At 44.4% G+C, this 21947-nt stretch overlaps 1 protein-coding gene across 13 annotated transcripts in view; it reads left to right on the top strand.

The window, feature by feature from the left end:
- Nucleotides 1–21947, top strand: part of LOC110490567 (ankyrin repeat and sterile alpha motif domain-containing protein 1B) — a 352871-nt gene that overhangs the window by 214050 nt on the left and 116874 nt on the right. For all 13 annotated transcript variants that reach the window (XM_090200869.1, XM_090200870.1, XM_090200871.1 and 10 more), the window contains one exon: nt 15884–16073. In XM_090200869.1, the coding sequence (XP_090056995.1) occupies nt 15884–16073 (190 nt within the window). The remainder of the gene's footprint in view (nt 1–15883; nt 16074–21947) is intronic.

Here is a 21947-nt window from a genome sequence, read left to right on the forward strand (position 1 = left end):
GCTCGGCCTCCGACCGCAAGGCACTACAGAGGGTGGTGCGTACAGCCCAGTACATCACTGGGGCCAAGCTTCCTGCCATCCAGGACCTCTATCCCAGGCATTGTCAGAGGATGGCCCTAAAAACTGTAAAAGATTCCAGCCACCCCAGTCATAGACTGTATTAAAAATAAAAACAGAAATACCTTATTTACATAAGTATTCAGACCCTTTGCTATGAGACTCGAAATTGAGTTCAGGTGCATCCTGTTTCCATTGATCATTCTTGTAGAAATATCTCATCTTGACTGCAGTCCACCTGTGGTGGATTCAATTGATTCAGCATGATTTGGAAAGGCACACACCTGTCTATATACAGTGCCTTGCGAAAGTATTCGGCCCCCTTGAACTTTGCGACCTTTTGCCACATTTCAGGCTTCAAACATAAAGATATAAAACTGTATTTTTTTGTGAAGAATCAACAACAAGTGGGACACAATCATGAAGTGGAACGCCATTTATTGGATATTTCAAACTTTTTTAACAAATCAAAAACTGAAAAATTGGGCGTGCAAAATTATTCAGCCCCTTTACTTTCAGTGCAGCAAACTCTCTCCAGAAGTTCAGTGAGGATCTCTGAATGATCCAATGTTGACCTAAATGACTAATGATGATAAATACAATCCACCTGTGTGTAATCAAGTCTCTGTATAAATGCACCTGCACTGTGATAGTCTCAGAGGTCCGTCAAAAGCGCAGAGAGCATCATGAAGAACAAGGAACACACCAGGCAGGTCCGGGATACTGTTGTGAAGAAGTTTAAAGCCGGATTTGGATACAAAAAGATTTCCCAAGCTTTAAACATCCCAAGGAGCACTGTGCAAGCGATAATATTGAAATGGAAGGAGTATCAGACCACTGCAAATCTACCAAGACCTGGCCGTCCCTCTAAACTTTCAGCTCATACAAGGAGAAGACTGATCAGAGATGCAGCCAAGAGGCCCATGATCACTCTGGATGAACTGCAGAGATCTACAGCTGAGGTGGGAGACTCTGTCCATAGGACAACAATCAGTCGTATATTGCACAAATCTGGCCTTTATGGAAGAGTGGCAAGAAGAAAGCCATTTCTTAAAGATATCCATAAAAAGTGTAGTTTAAAGTTTGCCACAAGCCACCTGGGAGACACACCAAACATGTGGAAGAAGGTGCTCTGGTCAGATGAAACCAAAATTGAACTTTTTGGCAACAATGCAAAACGTTATGTTTGGCGTAAAAGCAACACAGCTGAACACACCATCCCCACTGTCAAACATGGTGGTGGTAGCATCATGGTTTGGGCCTGCTTTTCTTCAGCAGGGACAGGGAAGATGGTTAAAATTGATGGGAAGATGGATGGAGCCAAATACAGGACCATTCTGCAAAAGACCTGAGACTGGGACGGAGATTTGTCTTCCAACAAGACAATGATCGAAAACATAAAGCAAAATCTACAATGAATGGTTCAAAAATAAACATATCCAGGTGTTAGAATGGCCAAGTCAAAGTCCAGACCTGAATCCAATCGAGAATCTGTGGAAAGAACTGAAAACTGCTGTTCACAAATGCTCTCCATCCAACCTCACTTAGCTCGAGCTGTTTTGCAAGGAGGAATGGGAAAAAATGTCAGTCTCTCGATGTGCAAAACTGATAGAGACATACCCCAAGCGACTTACAGCTGTAATCGCAGCAAAAGGTGGCGCTACAAAGTATTAACTTAAGGGGGCTGAATAATTTTGCACGCCCAATTTTTCAGTTTTTGATTTGTTAAAAAAGTTTGAAATATCCAATAAATGTCGTTCCACTTCATGATTGTGTCCCACTTGTTGTTGATTCTTCACAAAAAAATACAGTTATTATATCTTTATGTTTGAAGCCTGAAATGTGGCAAAAGGTCGCAAAGTTCAAGGGGGCCAAATACTTTCGCAAGGCACTGTATATGGTATCACAGTTGACAGTGCATGTCAGAGCAAAAACCAATCCATGAGGTCGAAGGAATTGTCCATAGAGCTCAGAGACAGAATTGTGTCAATGCGCAGATCTGGGGAAGGGTACCAAAAGATTTCTGCAGCATTGAAGGTCCGCAAGAACACAGTGGCCTCCATCATTCTTAAATGGAAGAAGTTTGGAATCGCCAAGACTCTTCCTAGAGCTGTCCGCCCGCCCATATTGAGCAATCGAGGGAGAAGGGCCTTGGTCAGGGAGATGACCAAGAACCTGACAGAGTTCCTCTGTGGAGATGGGAGAACTTTCCAGAAGGACAACCACCTCTGCAGCACTCCACCTATCAGGCCTTTATGGTAGAGTGGCCAGAATGAAGCCACGCTTCAGTAAAAGGCACATGACAGCCCATTTGCTAAAAGGCCTAAAGAACTCTGACCATGAGAAACAAGATTCTCTGGTCTGATGAAACCAAGTTTGAAGTCTTTGGCCTGAATGCCAAGCATCAACTCTGGAGGAAGCCAGACACCGCTTATCAGCTGGCCTATACTATCCCACTGTGAAGCATGGTGGTGGTAGCACACAGCCAGACTTGAACCTGATCTAACATCTCTGACGAGACCTGACAATAGCTGTGCAGCGATGCTCCCCATCCAACCTGACAGAGCTTGAGAAGATCTGCAGAGAAGAATGGGAGAAACTCCCCAAATACAGGTGTGTCAAGCTTGTAGTGTCATACCCAAGAAGACACGAGGCTGTAATCGCTGCCAAAGGTGCTTCAACAAAGTACTGAGTAAAGGGTCTGAACACTTATGTCAATGTAATATTTAAGTTGTGTTTAAAAAATGTTAAAAAAATAATGTTGGAAAAACCTGTTTTTGCTTTGTCATTATGGGGTTTTGTGTATAGATTGATGAGGTAAAAAAACAATTTAATCCATTTTAGAATAAAGCTGTAACGTAACAACATGTGGAGGGAGGGTTGTGTGTGTGATTTGATATAGACGGTGTCCCAGCGTCTCCGTTTCCCCTTTGACCTTCAAGCAGGTGAAGACATGCGCACCCACACGCACCCACACACACACACATGTGCACCCACACACACACACATGTGCACCCACACACACAATCACTTTGCCATGCATCTGTTAGTAGACAACTAGACATGGCAGGTAGCCTAGTGATTAGAGTGTTGGTATATAGACTTAAATAAAGGTTAAATAAAACATTTAAAAAAAAAACATCAGTCACTGATCCGCTGGTGTTGTGTTTACAGACCGTGCTGCTCACACACACACACACACACTCACACACAAGCACGCATACACACACACCATGATCAATGGACTGTGATTATCTCTATTTGGTTTGGCGGCAGATTGTGGAAGGGAGAGTGGAAAGACAAGAGAAAGACTAAGTGCTTTAATGGGACTGAGAGGGAGATGTTGAGGGAGATAGATAGGGGATGAGAGGGAGATGGATAGGGGATGAGAGGGAGATGTTGAGGGAGATGGATAGGGGATGAGAGGGAGATGTTGAGGGAGATGAATAGGGGATGAGAGGGAGATGTTGAATGAGATGGATAGGGGATAAGAGGGAGATGTTGAATGAGAGAGTGGATGAGAGGGAGATGTTGAGGGAGATAGTGGATGAGAGGGAGATGTGGAGGTAGATTGAGAGGGATATGTTGAATGAGAGAGGGGATGAGAGGAAGATGTTGAATGAGAGAGTGGATGAGAGGGAGATGTTGAGGGAGATAGTGGATGAGAGGGAGATGTGGAGGGAGATGGATAGTGGATGAGAGAGAGATGTTGAGGGAGATAGATAATGGATGAGCAGGAGATGTTGAGGGAGATGTTGAATGAGATGGGATGAGAGGGAGATGTTGAGGGAGATAGTGGATGAGAGGGAGATGGATAGTGGATGGGAGGGAGATGGATAGTGGATGAGAGGGAGATGGATAGTGGATGAGAGGGAGATGGATAGTGGATGAGAGGGAGATGGATAGTGGATGAGAGGGAGATGGATAGTGGATGAGAGGGAGATTAACAGTGGATGAGAGGGAGATGTGGAGGGAGATGGATAGTGGATGAGAGGGAGATGGATAGTGGATGAGAGGGAGATGAATAGTGGATGAGAGGGAGATGGATAGTGGATGAGACGGATATGTTGAGGGAGATAGTGGATGAGAGGGAGATGTGGATGAGATGGATAGTGGATGAGAGGGAGATGGATAGTGGATGAGAAGGAGATGGATAGTGGATGAGAGGGAAATGGATAGTGGATGAGAGGGAGATGGATAGTGGATGAGAGGGAGATGGATAGTGGATGAGAGGGAGATGGATAGTGGATGAGAGGGAGATGGATAGTGGATGAGAGGGAGATGGATATTGGATGAGAGAGAGATGGATAGTGGATTAGAGGGAGATGGATAGTGGATGAGAGAGAGATTGAGGGAGATAGATAGTGGATGCGAGAGAGATGTTGAGGGAGATAGTGGATGAGAGGGAGATTTTGAGGGAGATAGGGGATGAGAGGGAGAGAGAGGGAGAGAGAGGGGATGAGAGGGAGATGGATAGGGGATGAGAGGGAGATGGATAGTGGATGAGAGGGAGATGGATAGTGGATGAAAGGGAGATGGATAGTGGATTAGAGGGAGATGGATAGTGGATGAGAGGGAGATGGATAGTGGATGAGAGAGAGATGGATAGTGGATGAGAGAGATGTTGAGGGAGATAGTGGATGAGAGAGAGATGTTGAGGGAGATAGTGGAAGAGAGGGAGATGTTGAGGGAGATAGATAGGGGGTGAGAGTGATATAGATAGGGGATGAGAGTGATATAGATAGGGGATGAGAGGGAGGGAGATAGATAGGGGATGAGAGGGAGATAGATAGTGGATGAGAGAGATGTTGAGGGAGATGGATAGTGGATGAGAGGGAGATGTTGAGAGAATAGGGGATGAGAGGGAGAGGTAGGTAGTGGGTGAGAGGGAGATAGATAGTGGGTGAGAGGGAGATAGAAAGTGGGAGAGAGGGAGATATATAGTGGGTGAGAGGGAGATAGTGGGTGAGAGGGCAACGGAGTTTCAGTGAGACAGAGAATTAGAGGAAAAAAATAATTAAGTAAAGAGAAGTTGCAAGGGAGGCGTGACTGACAGAGAGAAAGTGAAAGATAAAGAGGGAGAGTAAGAGTGACAGGGAGAGCGAGAGTGACAGAGAGCGGCAGAGTGAGAGAGGATAGTGGAGTGACCTTCTGCCAGGTACTTACTAACGAGCCGACAGGGAACGTCTCCGCCCTGCCATTACCCAGGTCACTTCACTCCTAGTACCGGCCAATCAGCAGACAGACCTGCCTCTGCCCCTTGTCCCTTTAGAACATTGTAGCTGAAACACATTGCTGTCTACTGTATCAGCTAGAACTGACTGGTAATATGCACCATTTTAGATTGTGTAACCGTGAGAAACACTTCTGATTTTGCTAAGCTAGTTTTCATAATTGTGTGGGTGTGAGTGTGTGCAGGTGGGTGGCGATTCTGACTGATTAAGGTTTTGATTACACACCCAATTAGGGTGTCAAAAGCCCTGGGGTGTGGAGACTACACCACTGCTGAAACCGATCCAGGCTAGCGTTAAAACCTGTTTGGGATAGGGGGCAGCATTTTCACGTTCGGATAAAAAGCGTGCCCAGAGTAAACTACCTGCTACTCAGGCCCAGAAGCTATATGCATATTAACAGTAGATTTGGATAGAAAACACTCTGGAGTTTCTAAAACTGTTTAAATGATGTCTGTGAGTATAGCAGAACTCATATGGCAGGCGAAAACCTGAGAAAAATCCAACCAGCAAGTGGGAAATCTGAGGTTTGTAGTTTTTCAACTCATTGCCTATCGAATATACAGTGTCTATGGGGTCATATTGCACTTCCTAAGGCTTCCACTAGATGTCAACAGTCTTTAGAACGTTGTTTCAGGCTTCTAGTGTGAAGGGGGAGAGAATGAGAGCTGTTTTAACCAGAGGTCTGACAGAAGGCCATGAGCTGATCACGCGCGCACCCGTGAGAGCGACTTGCATTTCTAAAGGAATTCTCCTGTTGGAACATTATTGAAGATTTATGTTAAAAACATCCTAAAGATTTGATTCTATACATCGTTTGACATGTTTCTACAAACTGTAATATAACTTTTTGAACTTTTCGTATGCATTTTCGCCTGGACTTGGATTTGTGAACTAAATGCGCTAACAAAAGGAGGTATTTGGACATAAATGATGGACTTTATTGAACAAAACAAACATTTATTGTGGAACTGGGATTCCTTAAGGTGCATTCTGATGAAGATCATCAAAGGTAAGTGAATATTTGTAATGCTATTTCTACCTTTTACTGACTCCACAACATGGCGGGTATCTGTATGGCTTGTTTTTGTGTCTGAGCGCCGTACTCAGATTATTGCATGGTTTGCTTTTTCTGTAAAGCTTTTTTCAAATTTGACACAGCGGTTGCATAAAGGAGAAGTACATCTATAATTCTGTGCATAACACTTGTATCTTTTATCAAAGTTTATGATGAATATTTCTGTAAATTAATGTGGCGCTCTGCAAATTCGCCGGATGTTTTCGAGGCACAACATTACTGAACATAACGCGCCAATGTAAACTGAAACTTTTAGAAATAAATATGAACTTTATCGAACAAAACATACATGTATTGTGTAACATGAAGTCCTATGAAGATCATCAAAGTTAGTGATTAATTTGATCTCTTTCTGCTTTTTGTGACTCTCTTTTGCTGGAAAATGGCTATGTGTTTTTCTGACTAGGCTCTGACCTAACATAATCATATGGTGTGCTTTCGCTGTAAAGCTTTTTTGAAATCAGACATGATGGGTAGATTAACAAGAAGTCTAGCTTTTAATTTGGTTTATTGCACTTGTGAATGTATGAAAGTTAAATATTTCTAAAAAATTGTTTTGAATTTCACACTCTACCTTTTCAGCGGATGTTGTCGAAGCGGAACCCCTAGCCTAACAAGTTTTAACCAACTGTATGCTAACTCCAACACACACAGAGACTGGCCCAGGCACTAACGAATGCTAACTCCAATGCCCAGACTGGTCCAGGCTAACACGCTAACCAATGCTAACTCCACCACTCACAAACACTGGTCCAGGCTAAAGTGCTAACAAATGCTAACTCCAACACTCACAGACTGGTCCAGGCTAAGGTGCTTCACCACTCACCAACACTTTCCCAGGCTAATGCTAACCAACACTAAGTCCACCATACTCTCTCTCCTCCGCTGTTCAGGAATTCACTTTGCATATCCCTCTTCATATCTGATTGGTACAGACATGGCTCAATGACAGCTGACCTATCCTGTCAGAGTGCTGTGAATTGTGAGTGATTCCCGATGTCCCTGATTAGGTGTGTCCTGCAGGGGCCCAGATAATAAATGCAATTTTGTGTGTGTGTGTGTGTGTGTGTGTGTGTGAGTTTATGCATGGTCTGTGTATGTGTGTATATGTGTGAGTTTATGCATGGTCTGTGTATGTGTGTATATGTGTGAGTTTATGCATGGTCTGTGTATGTGTGTATATGTGTGAGTTTATGCATGGTCTGTGTATGTGTGTATATGTGTGAGTTTATGCATGGTCTGTGTATGTGTGTATGTGTGTGAGTTTATGCATGGTCTGTGTGTGTGTGTGTGTGTGTGTGTGTGTGTGTGTGTGTGTGTGTGTGTGTGTGTGTGTGTGTGTTTTGTGCCTTAAGAAAGTATTAATACCCCTTGACTTTTTCTCCATTTTGTTGTCTTGATTAAATTGTGATTGTTTTGTCACTGGCTTACACACAATAGTCCATAATGTCAAAGTGGAGTTACACTACCGCTCAACAGTTTGGGGTCACTTAGAAATGTCCTAGAAGGCCAGCATCCCAGAGTCACCTCTTCACTGTTGACGTTGAGACTGGTGTTTTGCGGTTACTATTTAATGAAGCTGCCAGTTGAGGACTTGTGAGGCATCTGTTTCTCAAACTAGACACTCTAATGTACTTGTCCTCTTGCTCAGTTGTGCACCGGGGCCTCCCACTCCCACTCCTCTTTCTATTCTGGTTAGTGCCAGTTTGCGCGGGTCTGTGAAGGGAGTGGTACACAGCGTTGTATGAGATCTTCAGTTTCTTGTCAATTTCTCACATGGAATAGCCTTCATTTCTCAGAACAAGAATAGACTGACGAGTTTCAGAAGAAAGTCCTTTGTTTCTGGCCAATTTCAACCTGTAATCGAACCCACAAATGCTGATGCTCCAGATACTCAACTAGTCTAAAGAAGGCCAGTTTTATTGCTTCTTTAATCCGAACAACAGTTTTCAACTGTGATAACATAATAGCAAAAGGGTTTTCTAATGATCAATTAGCCTTTTAAAATGATAAACCTGGATTAGCTAACACAACGTGCCATTGGAGCACAGGAGTGATGGTTGCTGATAATGGGCCTCTGTATGCCTATGTAGATATTCCATAACAAATCTGCCGTTTCCAGCTACAATACAATAGTGTATTGACAATAGTCAACACACTGTGTACACGTGCGCATACACACACACACACACACACTAACACACATTCTGTCACTCTCTCTCATGCACATATACACTCTTTCGCTCTCAATTCAATTCAAGGGTCTTTATTGGCATGGGAAACATATGTTTACATTGCCAAAGCAATTGAAATGGATCAAAAAAAGTGAATTGAACAATAAAAAGTGAACAGTAAAATTTACACGCATACAAGTTCCAAAATAATAGACATTTCAAATGTCATGTCTATATACAGTGTTGTAACGATGTGAAAATAGTTCAAGTAAAAAAGAGAAAATAAATCAACATAAATATGGGTTGTAATTACAATGGTGTTTGTTCTTCACTGGTTGCCCTTTTCTTGTGGCAACAGGTCACAAATATTGCTTCCCCCAGTAGATATGGTAGTTTATCAAAATTGGATTTGTTTTCGATTCTTTGTGGATCTGTGTAATCTGAGGGAAATATGTGTCTCTAATATGGTAATACATTGGGTAGGAGGTTAGGAAGTGCAGCTCAGTTTCCACCTCATTTTGTGGGCAGTATGCACATACGGTGGGGCAAAAAAGTATTTAGTCAGCCACCAATTGTGCAAGTTCTCCCACTTAAAAAGATGAGAGGCCTGTAATTTTCATCATAGGTACACTTCAACCATGACAGACAAAATGAGAAAAAAACAGAAAATTACATTTTAGGATTTTTAATGAATTTATTTGCAAATTATGGAAAATAAGTATTTGGTCACCTACAAACAAGCAAGATTTCTGGCTCTCCCAGACCTGTAACTTCTTCTTTAAGAGGCTCCTCTGTCCTCCACTCGTTACCTGTATTAATGGCACCTGTTTGAACTTGTTATCAGTATAAAAGATACCTGTCCACAACCTCAAACAGTCACACTCCAAACTCCACTATGGCCAAGACCAAAGAGCTGTCAAAGGACACCAGAAACAAAATTGTAGACCTTGTAGGGCTTTGCCTAATGAGCATGACATTAACACATGCAAGCACACACACACACACACACACACACACATACACAACTAAATGAGTCGTTTGTGTCAGGTGGGGGAGATAATAATAATAATAGAAGAGGGAGTGTTGCTCCTACTCCCCCTCTTTCTCATGTTCCCTGATCTGAAACCTGGTATTCCATGTGGAACAGTAACTTTACAAGCGAGCTGACGTAGAGTGTGTGTTTCTCCGTGTGTGAGTGTGTGAGTGTGTGTGTGTGTGTGTGTGCTCTGAACAGGCGTGGAGTGTTTATTAACCGTCCAATTGTCAGCCATGACATGTTCATTAGCTGGCCTTGCATTGTGAAAACTGAGACCCTTGAGAGGTGTGTCTGAGGTCTTAATGAACCGGGAGGGAGGGAGGGAGGGTGAGAAAAGGGAGAGCGAGAGAAAGAGAAGGGGCGAATGGGGCAAGAAAGTTGGAGAGGAGTGTACCATCACAGAGGAAGAGCAGTGTAGAATCACAGGGGGAGAGGAGAGGAGTGTAGCCTCACAGAGGGAGAGGAGAGGAGTGTAGCATCACAGGGGGAGAGGAGTGTAGCCTCACAGAGGGCGAGGAGAGAAGTGTAGCATCACAGAGGGAGATGAGAGGAGTGTAGCATCACGGGGAGAGGAGTGTAGCCTCACAGAGGGCGAGGAGAGAAGTGTAGCATCACAGGGGGAGAGGAGAGAAGTGTAGCATCACAGGAGGAGAGGAGTGAAGTGTAGCATCACAGAGGGAGAGCAGTGAAGTGTAGCATCACAGAGGGAGAGGAGTGAAGTGTAGCATCACAGAGGGAGAGGAGTGAAGTGTAGCATCACAGAGGGAGAGGAGTGAAGTGTAGCATCACAGAGGGAGAGGAGTGAAGTGTAGCATCACAGGAGGAGAGGAGTGAAGTGTAGCATCACAGAGGGAGAGGAGTGAAGTGTAGCATCACAGAGGGAGAGGAGTGAAGTGTAGCATCACAGAGGGAGAGGAGTGAAGTGTAGCATCACAGAGGGAGAGGAGTGAAGTGTAGCATCACAGAGGGAGAGGAGTGAAGTGTAGCATCACAGAGGGAGAGGAGTGAAGTGTAGCATCACAGGAGGAGAGGAGTGAAGTGTAGCATCACAGAGGGAGAGGAGTGAAGTGTAGCATCACAGAGGGAGAGGAGTGAAGTGTAGCATCACAGAGGGAGAGGAGTGAAGTGTAGCATCACAGAGGGAGAGGAGTGAAGTGTAGCATCACAGGAGGAGAGGAGTGAAGTGTAGCATCACAGAGGGAGAGGAGTGAAGTGTAGCATCACAGAGGGAGAGGAGTGAAGTGTAGCATCACAGAGGGAGAGGAGAGAAGTGTAGCATCACAAGGGGAGAGGAGAGGAAAACTATATAATGTGAGTATGAATGTTGATGAATACAGTCATTATGATGAGGATTACATAAACACAAGGAGAGAGACACACATTCACCTACTTTGCACTCCTATGTTGTTCACTTATTCAAAATATGGGGCAGACCTGGCTCCTGCTCAACAGCTGGTGAATCTCCAGACCTTCAATCTTCATGGGCGTGTCTTGGGGGACATACAGTAGCTCATACACTGGTACAAATACCAGAAATATGTCAAATATACAGTGATGTGAAAAAGTATTTGCCCCCTTTCTAATTTTCTATACTTTTGAATGTTTTTTACCTGATCTTCAACCAAAACCTAATATTAGATCAAGAGAACCTGAGTGAACAAATAACACAACTACCTATTTATTTCACAAACAAAGTTATGCAATACCCAATTCCCCTGTGTGAAAAAGTAGTTGACCCATTTCACTCAGTAATGGGTTGTGCCATCTTTCACTGCATTGACTCCAACCAAACGCTTCCTGTAGTTGTTGATCAGTCTCTCACGTCACTGTGGAGGAATTTTGGTTGACTCTTGCATGCAGAACTGCTGTAACTCAGTGACATTTGTGGGGTTTCAAGCATGTACTGCTCAAATAAAATAAAATCAAACTTTATTTGTCACATGTACACCTTACTGTGAAATGCTTACTTTACAAGCACTTAACCAACAGTGTAGACCTTACTGTGAAATGCTTACTTTACAAGCACTTAACCAACAGTGCAGTTCAAGAAGACCTTACTGTGAAATGCTTACTTTACAAGCCCTTAACCAACAGTGCAGTTCATGAAGAGTTAAGAAAATATTTACCAAATAAACTAAAGTAAAAAAATGATATACAGGGTGTACCGGTACCGAGTCGGTGTGCGGGGATAGATCAAGTTAGAGGTTAGAGGTCATTTGTACATGTAGGTAGGGGTGAAGTGACTATGCATAGATAATAAACAGGTAGTAGCAGCAGTGTACAAAACAAATCGGAGGGGGGAGGTAATAGTCCGGTGGCCATTTGATTAGTTGTTCAGCAGTCTTATGGCTTGGGGGTAGAAGCTGTTAAGGAGCCTTTTGGTCCTAGACTTGGTCCTCCGGTGCCGTGCTGTAGCAGAGATAACAGTCTATGACTTGGGTGATTGGAGTCTGACAATTTTATGGGATTACCTCTGACACCGCCTATTGTATAGGTCCTGGATGTCAGGAAGCTTGGCCCCAGTGATGGACTGGGCCGTACGCACTACCCTCTGTAGCGTCTTACGGTCAGATGCCAAGCAGTTGCCATACCTGTCAGTGATGCAATGCTCTCTGGTGCAGCTGTAGAACTTTTTGAGGATCTGGGGACCCAAGCCAAATCTTTTCAGTCTCCTGAGGGGGAAAATATTATGTCGTGCCCTCTTCATGACTGTCTTGGTATGTTTGGACCATGATAGCTCGTTGGTGATGTGGACACTAAGTAACTTGAAACTCCCGACCCTCTCCACTACACCCCCTTTGATGTTAATGGGGGCCTGTTAGGTCCGCCTTTTCCTGTAGTCCACGATCAGGAAGTCTAGGATCCAGTTGCAGAGGGAGGTGTTTCGTCCCAGGGTCCTTAGCTTAGTGATGAGCTTCGTGGGCACTATGGTGTTGAATGCAGAGCTGTAGTCAGTGAACAGCATTCTCATATAGGTGTTCCTTTTGTCCAGGTGGAAAAGGGCAGTGTGGAGTGCGATGGAGATTGCGTCATCTGTGAATCTGTTGGGGCGGTATGCTAATTGGAGTGGGTCTAGGATATCCGGGAAGATTCTGTTGATGTGAGCCATAACCAGCCTTTCAAAGCACTTCATGGCTTCCAACATGAGTGCTACGGGGCCGTAATTATTTGGGAAGGTTACCTGCTCTCGTGCATGCTTCAGTGTTGCTTGCCTCGAAGCGAGCATAAAAAGCATTTAGCTAGTAGGCTCACGTCACTGGGCAGCGCACGTCTGGGGTTCCCTTTGTAGTCCATAATAGTGGACACATCCGACGAGCGTCAGAGTTGATATAGTAGGATTCAATCTTAATCCTGTATTGATGCTTTGCTTGTTTGATGGTTTGTCTGAGGGCATAGCGGGATTTCTTATAGGCGTCCAGATTAGTGTGCCGCTCCTTGAAAGCGGCAGCTCTAGCCTTTAGCTCGATAATGATGTTGCCTGTAATCCATGGCTTCTGGTTGGGATATGTACGTACAGTCACTGTGGCGACAACGTTGTTGATGCACTTATTGATGAAGCCGATGACTGAGGTGGCATACTCCTCAATGCCATTGGATGATCCCAGAACATATTCCAGTCTGTGCTAGCAAAACAGTCCTGTAGCGTAGCATCCGCGTCATCTGACCACTTCCGTATTGAGTTAGTACTTCCTGCTTAGTTTTTGCTTGTAAGCAGGAATCAGAAGGATAGAATTATGATCAGATTTGCCAAATGGAGAGAGAGGACAGCTTTGATTGCATCTCTGTGTGTGGAGTAAATGTGGTCTAGAGTTGTTTTTTTTCCCTCTGGTTGCACATGTGACATGCTGGTAAAAATTGGAATAAAACTGATTTAAATGTGCCTGCATTAACTTCCCCGGCCACTAGGAGCGCTGCTTCTGGGTGAGCATTTTCTTGTTTGTTTATGGCCTTATAGAGTTGGTTGAGTGAGGTCTTAGTGCCAGCATTGGTCTGTGGTGGTAAATAGATGGCTACGAATAATATAGATGAGAACTCTTAGTAGATAGTGTGGTCTACAGCTTATCATAAGGTACTCTACCTCAGGTGAGCAATACCTCGAGACTTCTTTAATATTAGACATCATGCACCAGCTGTTATTGACAAAAAGACACACACCCCCACCCCTCGTCTTACCAACCGTAGCTTCTCTGTTCTGTCGGCGCATTGAAAATCCCTCCAGCTCTATATTATCCGTGTTGTCATTCAGCCACGACTCAGTGTAACATAAGATATTAATTTATTTTACAGGATAATCGTAGATCATATTTTTTTTCCATGTTAGCAAGTAGAATTGGCGGCAGTTGGAGTTTACTCGCTCGCCTACAGATTCTCAAAGGCAGCCTGATCTGCGTCCTCTTTTCCTCCGTCATTTCTTCACACAAATGACGGGGATTTGGGCCTGTTCCCGGGAGAGCCTTATATCTTTCTTGTCGGACTCGTTAAAGGAAAAATCTTCTTCCAGTTCACGGTGAGTCATCCCAGTTCTGATGTCCAGAAGTTATTTTCGGTCATAAGAGGCGGTAGCAGCAACATTATGTACAAAATAAGTAAAAAACTAAGTTAAAAACAAACAAAATTGCTCAATTGGTTACCGGCATGTAAAACTTCAGCCATCCTCTTCGGTGCCATTACATTATGCTCATTTCAAGTCCTGTCACAACCTCTTAGTTGGGATTAGGTCTGGACTTTGACTAGGCCATTCCAAAACTTCAAATGTTTCTTTTTAGCCATTTTCATGTGACTTGATTGTTTGTTTTGTATCATTGTCTTGCTGCATGACCCAGCTGCACTTCAGCTTCAGCTCACCGACGGATGGCCTGACGTTCTCCTGTAGAATTCTCTGATACACAGCAGAATTCATGGTTCTTTCTATTAAAGCAAGTCATCTAGGTCCTGAGGCAGCAAAGCATCCCCAAACCATCACACAACACCACCATGCTTGACCGTTGGTATAAGGTTCTTAATGTGGAATGCAGTGTTTGGTTTTCACCAGGCATCATGGGACCCATGTTGACCAAAAAGTTATGCTTTTGAATCACCCGTCCATAGAACATTCTTCCAAGAGTATTGATGATCATCCAAGGGCTTCCGGGTACTTTTTGGCAATCTTGAGTCAACTTTTTGGATGAGATGGGTTTTTTGTAAAGTCAGGTTCCGTTTATCTAATAATATGTTTTAGTTAAAGATCAGATAACATTCAGTATCGAAAATATGGAAAAATAGAGAAAATCAGAAAGATGGGCAAATACTTTTTCACAGCACTGTACATTATGTCAGCATCTCCCTATGGATTACCATGCTACCTGACACTGCCCCTCTCACCGTACTCTGACTATTCCCTATTGGCCTCAAGTGAAACTATCTCATTCCCCATTGGCCCTGTACGCCGCCTGTCACTCTGATCACTTCTCGTTGATGTATTGCACCCTAACTCTCTATAGGATAGTGATGCTTCTGTTGTGTTCCCCTTTGGCCCACTGTCCCCTGGTAGGAAGGGATGTCTTTGGAAGACATCCATCGCTATCTTTCTCTCCCCCCTCTCTCCCCGTCAACCTCTACCTGTCTCTCTGTCTGTGTGTCACTGTCCCAGAACTTTTAGTCCCCTGATGTGGCGTTGTCTTAACAACCTGCCACATCGACCCCTTCCTCTTACTCTCAGTAATAAACCTTGAGTTCTTGCAGACACACTGGCCTGCGTTTTGTGTATAAGATGTGAGTGTGAACAGTAATCTAGAGCAGCAGTAGTTATTCTGCTGGCTGTAAATGGTGTGTTGTGTAAAGCGTCTGTATCTATGTCTGCATTACAGCTTTCACTCTCTCACTACACTTGTTTTCCTTCTCTGGAATTCCGTGTGTGTGTGTGTGTGTGTGTGTGTGTGTGTGTGTGTGTGTGTGCGCACACATGTAGGTGTTGTACAGTTATTGTGAAGTCATGCAAACACTCCTTGAAAAATACACACACACACACACACACACAGGCAGGCTAATGAGTGTGTTGTGAGAGGAAGTGGAGATAATCCTCACTTAATGAATCCTGTGTTCTTTTCCAAGAGTCCTGCTCCTCCAGTGCACAGCTCACGGGGTACTTTCACATGTCCCTCTATATTGAACAAAAAACATACTGGAATTCTCAGCGTCACACCAGTGAATTGCAGCACAGTACTGAATTCTTATGTGGCAAAAGTTACACACACAATCACAATACTTAGCCACATCTGCTAACATTGCCTTTGTCCTCCTCTCTCGCCCTCTCCATTTCTCCCTCCAGCCCAAACAGCGGACCTCCCTCTCCTCCTCCCTGGATGTCCAGAACCAGAGGCCAGTCAACCACAGCTGTGATCCCTCCGAGGTGAGCTCGTCCCTGGGCTACGCCAGCTTCAGCACCAGCCCCCCTGCCAGCCCGCCAGTCAGCCCCAACCAGGACTCACCTGGCTCCAACGACGACTGCCCCCCCACAGGTACCCAAGGGACAGATTTTGGACATAGCATGACTTGTAGAGAATGAGGGATCATGTCAGCTCCATTTAGATAGCTTTTGTAGCTTTTAATTGGACAAATACTGGAAACAGCCAATTAGCCCCTATGAAATTGTCTTTTCCCTAGAGATTTTCACTCTTTGGGAATTTTTATCCATCTTCTTCCTTCCTATTCCCTTTGCGTGTAGTGGATCTGGACGTTTCCATCTGGACACAATTTTCTAGTCTTTATTTCATTTATTCGCATTTTACCTCTAGGCCTTTTTCTCTTTTTCTCTCTGGCGTCCTCATTCACGGAGACCTTGAAGGGAGAGGGAGGGATGACACCTCGGCGATAGATTGATTCTGTCTGGCTTTTGTGACACCTGAAATCAGCCAGAGGTAACTCAGCTGTAGATAAGGTCTGGATCAGTGTCGTTCTTCATGCAATATCATTCTCTGGTCCTACCATCTTACATAGGTGTCATCCAAAGTCAAACCGACCTCTGCCCTCTATCCACCTCTTGCAGGTGTTCTTGTAGATCTGAGAGGAATGGAAAGATGTAACGTAAGAAATATTGAACCAACCTCACCTTGCCCTCCAACTGGTGGGAATGTAATGTTATTGTTTAGTCCTGTCCAGTCATTTCAGATCTACTGTACACAAACAGTGCTGTGCTGCGTGCGTGCATCGGTGACTGTGTGCGTGTGCGAGCGTGTGTGTGTGTGCATGTGTGATGTTGCTTTCAATAGCAGCTCAAACATAGAACATGTGAGAATGATTAATAGCCATTGAATTCTACCGTGCAAATACTGTATACTATGCGTCATAGGGAAATAATGCACGCTCTAGAATAACCTTCAAGCCAATCAGAAACAAGTATTCAACAATGCCATGGCACAGAATGAGCTCATGTAATAAGCTAACCTCACCTGAGTTTAAAAGACCATCCTCAGGTGTAGCAATTAGTTATCAATAGAATCAAGACATTCCTACTTCAAAGCACCCGCTGTAAGTCTTGCAACACACACACACACACACACACACACACACACACACACACACACAGACACTTAACACCCTTCCCCCCGGCCGTGGGCAACGGCGTCTAGCCTGTGTGTGTGACTTTATTCTCTATTTCCTGTGTGTCGCAGTGATGATTACCAGGTGACGTGGCTGTCACCCACCCACATCTCAACAGAGAGGAGACAGGGGGAGAGATAAGGAGAGGTGACTAAAGGAGAGAGTAGAAGAGAGGAGAACAGTATGTCCTTCTCTTTCTCCATAGTTGTATTCAGAGAGAGAGAGAGACCATGATCAAGTGTGTGTATGTGAAACAGAGGTGATTATCAGGCATGTGTGTGTATCATGTCTCATTTGGTTATTTATGAAGAAGCAGATCAGAGGCTAGCTGCACATCCCTGGCTGTGACCCCACTTTCCCATGGTGTCTCAGGGGACATTTACATTTCACAACCCACACTCATACAGGTTATCCAGTTGTACATGCAGTTAAAGGTGCAATATACAGAAATCGCTCTGCCATTTCCTGGTTACAAAAATGTGAATAGTTCACCTAATTCCCGTTTATGTGACAAAACAAGCAATGCTGAGAGGGTGTAGAGAAGCATTGTATCATATAAACCACTGTGAAATATCTTTTCAATAACCACAAATATTTTTTTTTTCCGTTTGTTTGAAGCCAAAAGTAAAAGACGCAAAATGAAAACTTATGAATGGGAAGCATAGAAATAGAACAGATCAACCACTTTTTAGATTTGCTTTCAATTTTGTTTATTTATTTTTTATTTAATCTTTATTTAACGAGGCAAGTCCGTTAAGAACAAATTCTTATTTTCAATGACGTCCTACCTGGAAACAGTGGGTTAACTGCCTTGTTCAGGGGCAGAACAACAGATTTTTACCTTGTCAGCTTGGTGATTCGATCTAGCAACCAACTGGCCCAACGCTCTAAACCCATTCAATGAGAATGACAGATCTATAACTAACTTTTCTATTTGAATTTGGTCGGGTTGCCCAAAAAGTGATACATTGCAGCTTTAAGCAGAACAAATATAAGCCACCTTTTATTACCACAGATACAGTCACATACACTCGCACACACACACACACGAATGTGAAAACATGCGCGCGCACACTCCATTTCCACTATTCGACAGACAACAGCAAACATGGCTGGCACATCAAATCTGATACATCACAACGCGCCACCAGAGAAACAACTGTCTATCTCATTCTCTCTCTCGTCCTCTCTTTCGCCAGCATCCCTCTATCCGTCAACAGCCCCCAGGTCCAACTCCAGGAATAGATCTGCACCCATTTTCCTTCTTTTTTTATGAATGTTCCTCCTCTCCCCTCCTGCTCTCTATTTATTAGCTTTATAAGGTCCCTTGTGTTGTTGCCGTGGCAACAGCAAGCACATGAGGCTTATACATTTACAGCTGGATACATCAAGTGGAGAGCGAGAGATGGAGAAAGATCGGGGAAGCGAGAGAGGAGGGGAGCATTATCGAAGAGGAGAGAGGGAATGAGTGAAAGAGAATGGAAAAAAAGAGCGAGTATGAGGAGAGAGATTGTGAGAAAAAGAGATAGAAACTACAGCAGAAGTGGGAGGGAAGGGGGAGAGAGAAAGCCAGAGTGAGACAGAGGTAAATACATTTTTCCACCCAACCGTAAAATGTCTCCTTCCTACCTTCCTGCCTCCATCCCTCTCTCATTTTTCAAAAGCTCTCCTGTGCTAGCCAAACAGCGGCTCAACGCTGGATCAACACTGACCAAACATTTACACAATGTCCCCTGTGCTACAGGGTAGGTGTAAGCCACCTGCGTGGGTGGGCTGCAGAAAGCTGGCTATTTATAGCGGGAGTAGCATTAGCATCTGTAGGTGGTAGAGTGGATGTTTCAGAAGAACCTTTATGTAACGTTTTGCTAGTTTTGCTGTGGCAGGCAGAGATGTTCCCTCTGGCATGTCAACACTGCAGTACCATTCCAGCAGCAGGTGACTGCAGCAGCCTTAGTGTATGTGTGCGCACTTTCCTGTGCAAGCCTGGATGTGTTTTCTTTTGACAGAAGGACAACAGTAACATACGGTACAGCAGTGGTCTTAAACTTAATTTACTTCTCTTTTTTCCACCACAATGTCAGGTAAACAGGATGTAAATCAACTGTGTACACAGGAAGTGCTGTAATGTAAATATGAAGTCTACAGTGGTGTGGTTGATTGCTGTCTTATTTTAGAACACCTACAACGGCCCCTCCTTCTTTCTTAAAGATTCCTTACTTCCTTTCTTATGCCCTTCCTTCCTTTCTTACGCCCTTCCTTGAGTTAATCACACACACACACACACAAACAAACACAGACTCACACACAAATTCAGCAACCACACACACAAGCACAGACACACATGGCCGTGGCCCCACTCTCCGAGGGTGTCTCGGGGGAGTTGGGATATGCAAAAAACACATTTCCATTTCACACCTCGCACTCGTACAGGTTACCCAGTTGTACATGCAGCGAAACAGGACAAATAACTATAAGAAGTCACAGGGGCAGCAGGGACTCCAAAGACCACCATTAATCCTGGACACACACCATTAATCCTTTTGGTCCCTTGTGGCTCTTTTATCCTCTGTGCGTGTGTGTTCGTGCATGTATGTACGAGTATGTATGTTTGTGCATGACTCCATCTCGGCCTGTACACCATGTTCTGAACAGACCGGAATAGACCAGTATTTTATGGGACTTTGATTGTCCTCACTTATATTCAATTATATGACTGCCCCTCCAATTGTCACCACACTCTACCTCTGTCTGCTGTGTGGCTAGGTGTAGAAAATCACACATTGTACACCTCCTTTGAATGAGGCAGTCAATTCAAGGTACACTTTACAAGATGACATCATCACAGACAACAGACCAGAACATTAGCAGAATGAAAATCTGACCAAGACTGACGCTATTGGCTTTCTCCAATAGGGGCGTATCTCAACGAGGAAGATGGGTGTGAATTCTGTGGATGTGAGTGAGCACCAAGGAAGATAGAGCCCCCAGCTAGCACCAAGGAAGAGAGAGCCCCCAGCTAGCACCAAGGAAGAGAGAGCCCCCAGCTAGCACCAAGGAAGAGAGAGCCCCCAGCTAGCACCAAGGCAGAGAGAGCCCCCAGCTAGCACCAAGGCAGAGAGAGCCCCCAGCTAGCACCAAGGCAGAGAGAGCCCCCAGCTAGCACCAAGGAAGAGAGAGCCCCCAGCTAGCACCAAGGAAGAGAGAGCCCCCAGCTAGCACCAAGGAAGAGAGAGCCCCCAGCTAGCACCAAGGAAGAGAGAGCCCCCAGCTAGCACCAAGGAAGAGAGAGCCCCCAGCTAGCACCAAGGAAGAGAGAGCCCCCAGCTAGCACCAAGGAAGAGAGAGCCCCCAGCTAGCACCAAGGAAGAGAGAGCCCCCAGCTAGCACCAAGGCAGAGAGAGCCCCCAGCTAGCACCAAGGCAGTAATAAAGCAGTGCTGTTATCTCCCACTGAGATTTTAATGAAGAGTTTTATTAAAGAGAACCGGACCCTTTTTGATCACACGTTCTCTCTAAAGAAACGTTTGTTTTGTCAAGCTGCGCTTCCCGCACCTTTTTCTGCTCTGTCCATGATTTTGTAATTACAATAAGCAGGGTTCTGATTGGTCTATAGCATGTGTGTGTATTTGGGGCTGTTGTATGGATTCATTCATTCCTAGACTCTAACTGACCTGCCTGTCTGCCCCTCATTTCAACATCTCATTTTGATTTACATTTGGTTGAGTTGTCAACTAACGTGAATTACACGTGAAATCAACAAGAAGAATTCACCATGTCATTGGATTTAGGATTTAGAAGTTAGGTGAAAAAAAGAGGAAGTTCCCTTACATTGATGCCTCTTTGCAAATCCAATCAGTTTTCCACGTTGATTAAATGTCATCACATTGAATTTTGTTTGTTGAAATGACGTGGAAACAGCGTTGAGTCAACCAGTTTTTGCCTAATGGGTCTCTTCTTCTTCCCTCTATCTTTCTCTCCCACATGTATTGAGGAACAAAAGAGGACTCTGTCGTTCTCTCTCTTTTGTCTTTCTGTAATCTTCCTCTGAGGTCTTTTTATGGACTGACTGACTCCAGGTTATGGTGACTCGTGTCTAGAGCCTCTGACAGTTGAACAGAATAGAGGGCAGTTCAGTAGAGTAGAGAGGAATGGAACTTTTCCACAGAGGACATTCCAACCCCTTCACACATCTCAAACCATCAGGCAACGCTAGAGGTTTTCTATGCTAATCAACACATGGCTAACCAACGCATGGCTAACCAATGCATGGCTAACCAACGCATGGCTAACCAACGCATGGCTAACCAACGCATGGCTAACCAACGCATGGCTAACCAACGCATGGCTAACCAACGCATGGCTAACCAACGCATGGCAAAGATCTTGTAGAGAAAAACAACAGTCGTCGAACTGCACTAACTCAAATATATTTGGGTAGATATGTATAGAACGCAATAGTATAGAACAAAACAATGTACGGCCGGACAGGGCAGGTTAAGGTAGAAACGATTTAAAACCAACTTACGGAGAATAGAATAGCAGTCCGTCTGTGACGGCCCAACATTCCTCTATGATGTTGTGGTACACATAGCTCTCTGTCTCCCCTTGAGGCACTGTCAGTGGATGGTTTAATTGAATGCTTAATGAACATTGGCCGGGCCCAGCAGTGTCATTAAGAGACTCCACTGATAACCTTTAAACCACCAATGGGAAGGCATTGCACAGAACCCACACATATTATCTTCAGGGCACACACACATTCCCATATGCATGTACAGGGTCTTCAGAAAGTAT

The sequence above is a fragment of the Oncorhynchus mykiss genome, chromosome 15 (assembly GCF_057628025.1).
Source record: "Oncorhynchus mykiss isolate SJ-2025 chromosome 15, ASM5762802v1, whole genome shotgun sequence".
In the NCBI taxonomy this organism is placed as follows: Eukaryota; Metazoa; Chordata; class Actinopteri; order Salmoniformes; family Salmonidae; genus Oncorhynchus; species Oncorhynchus mykiss.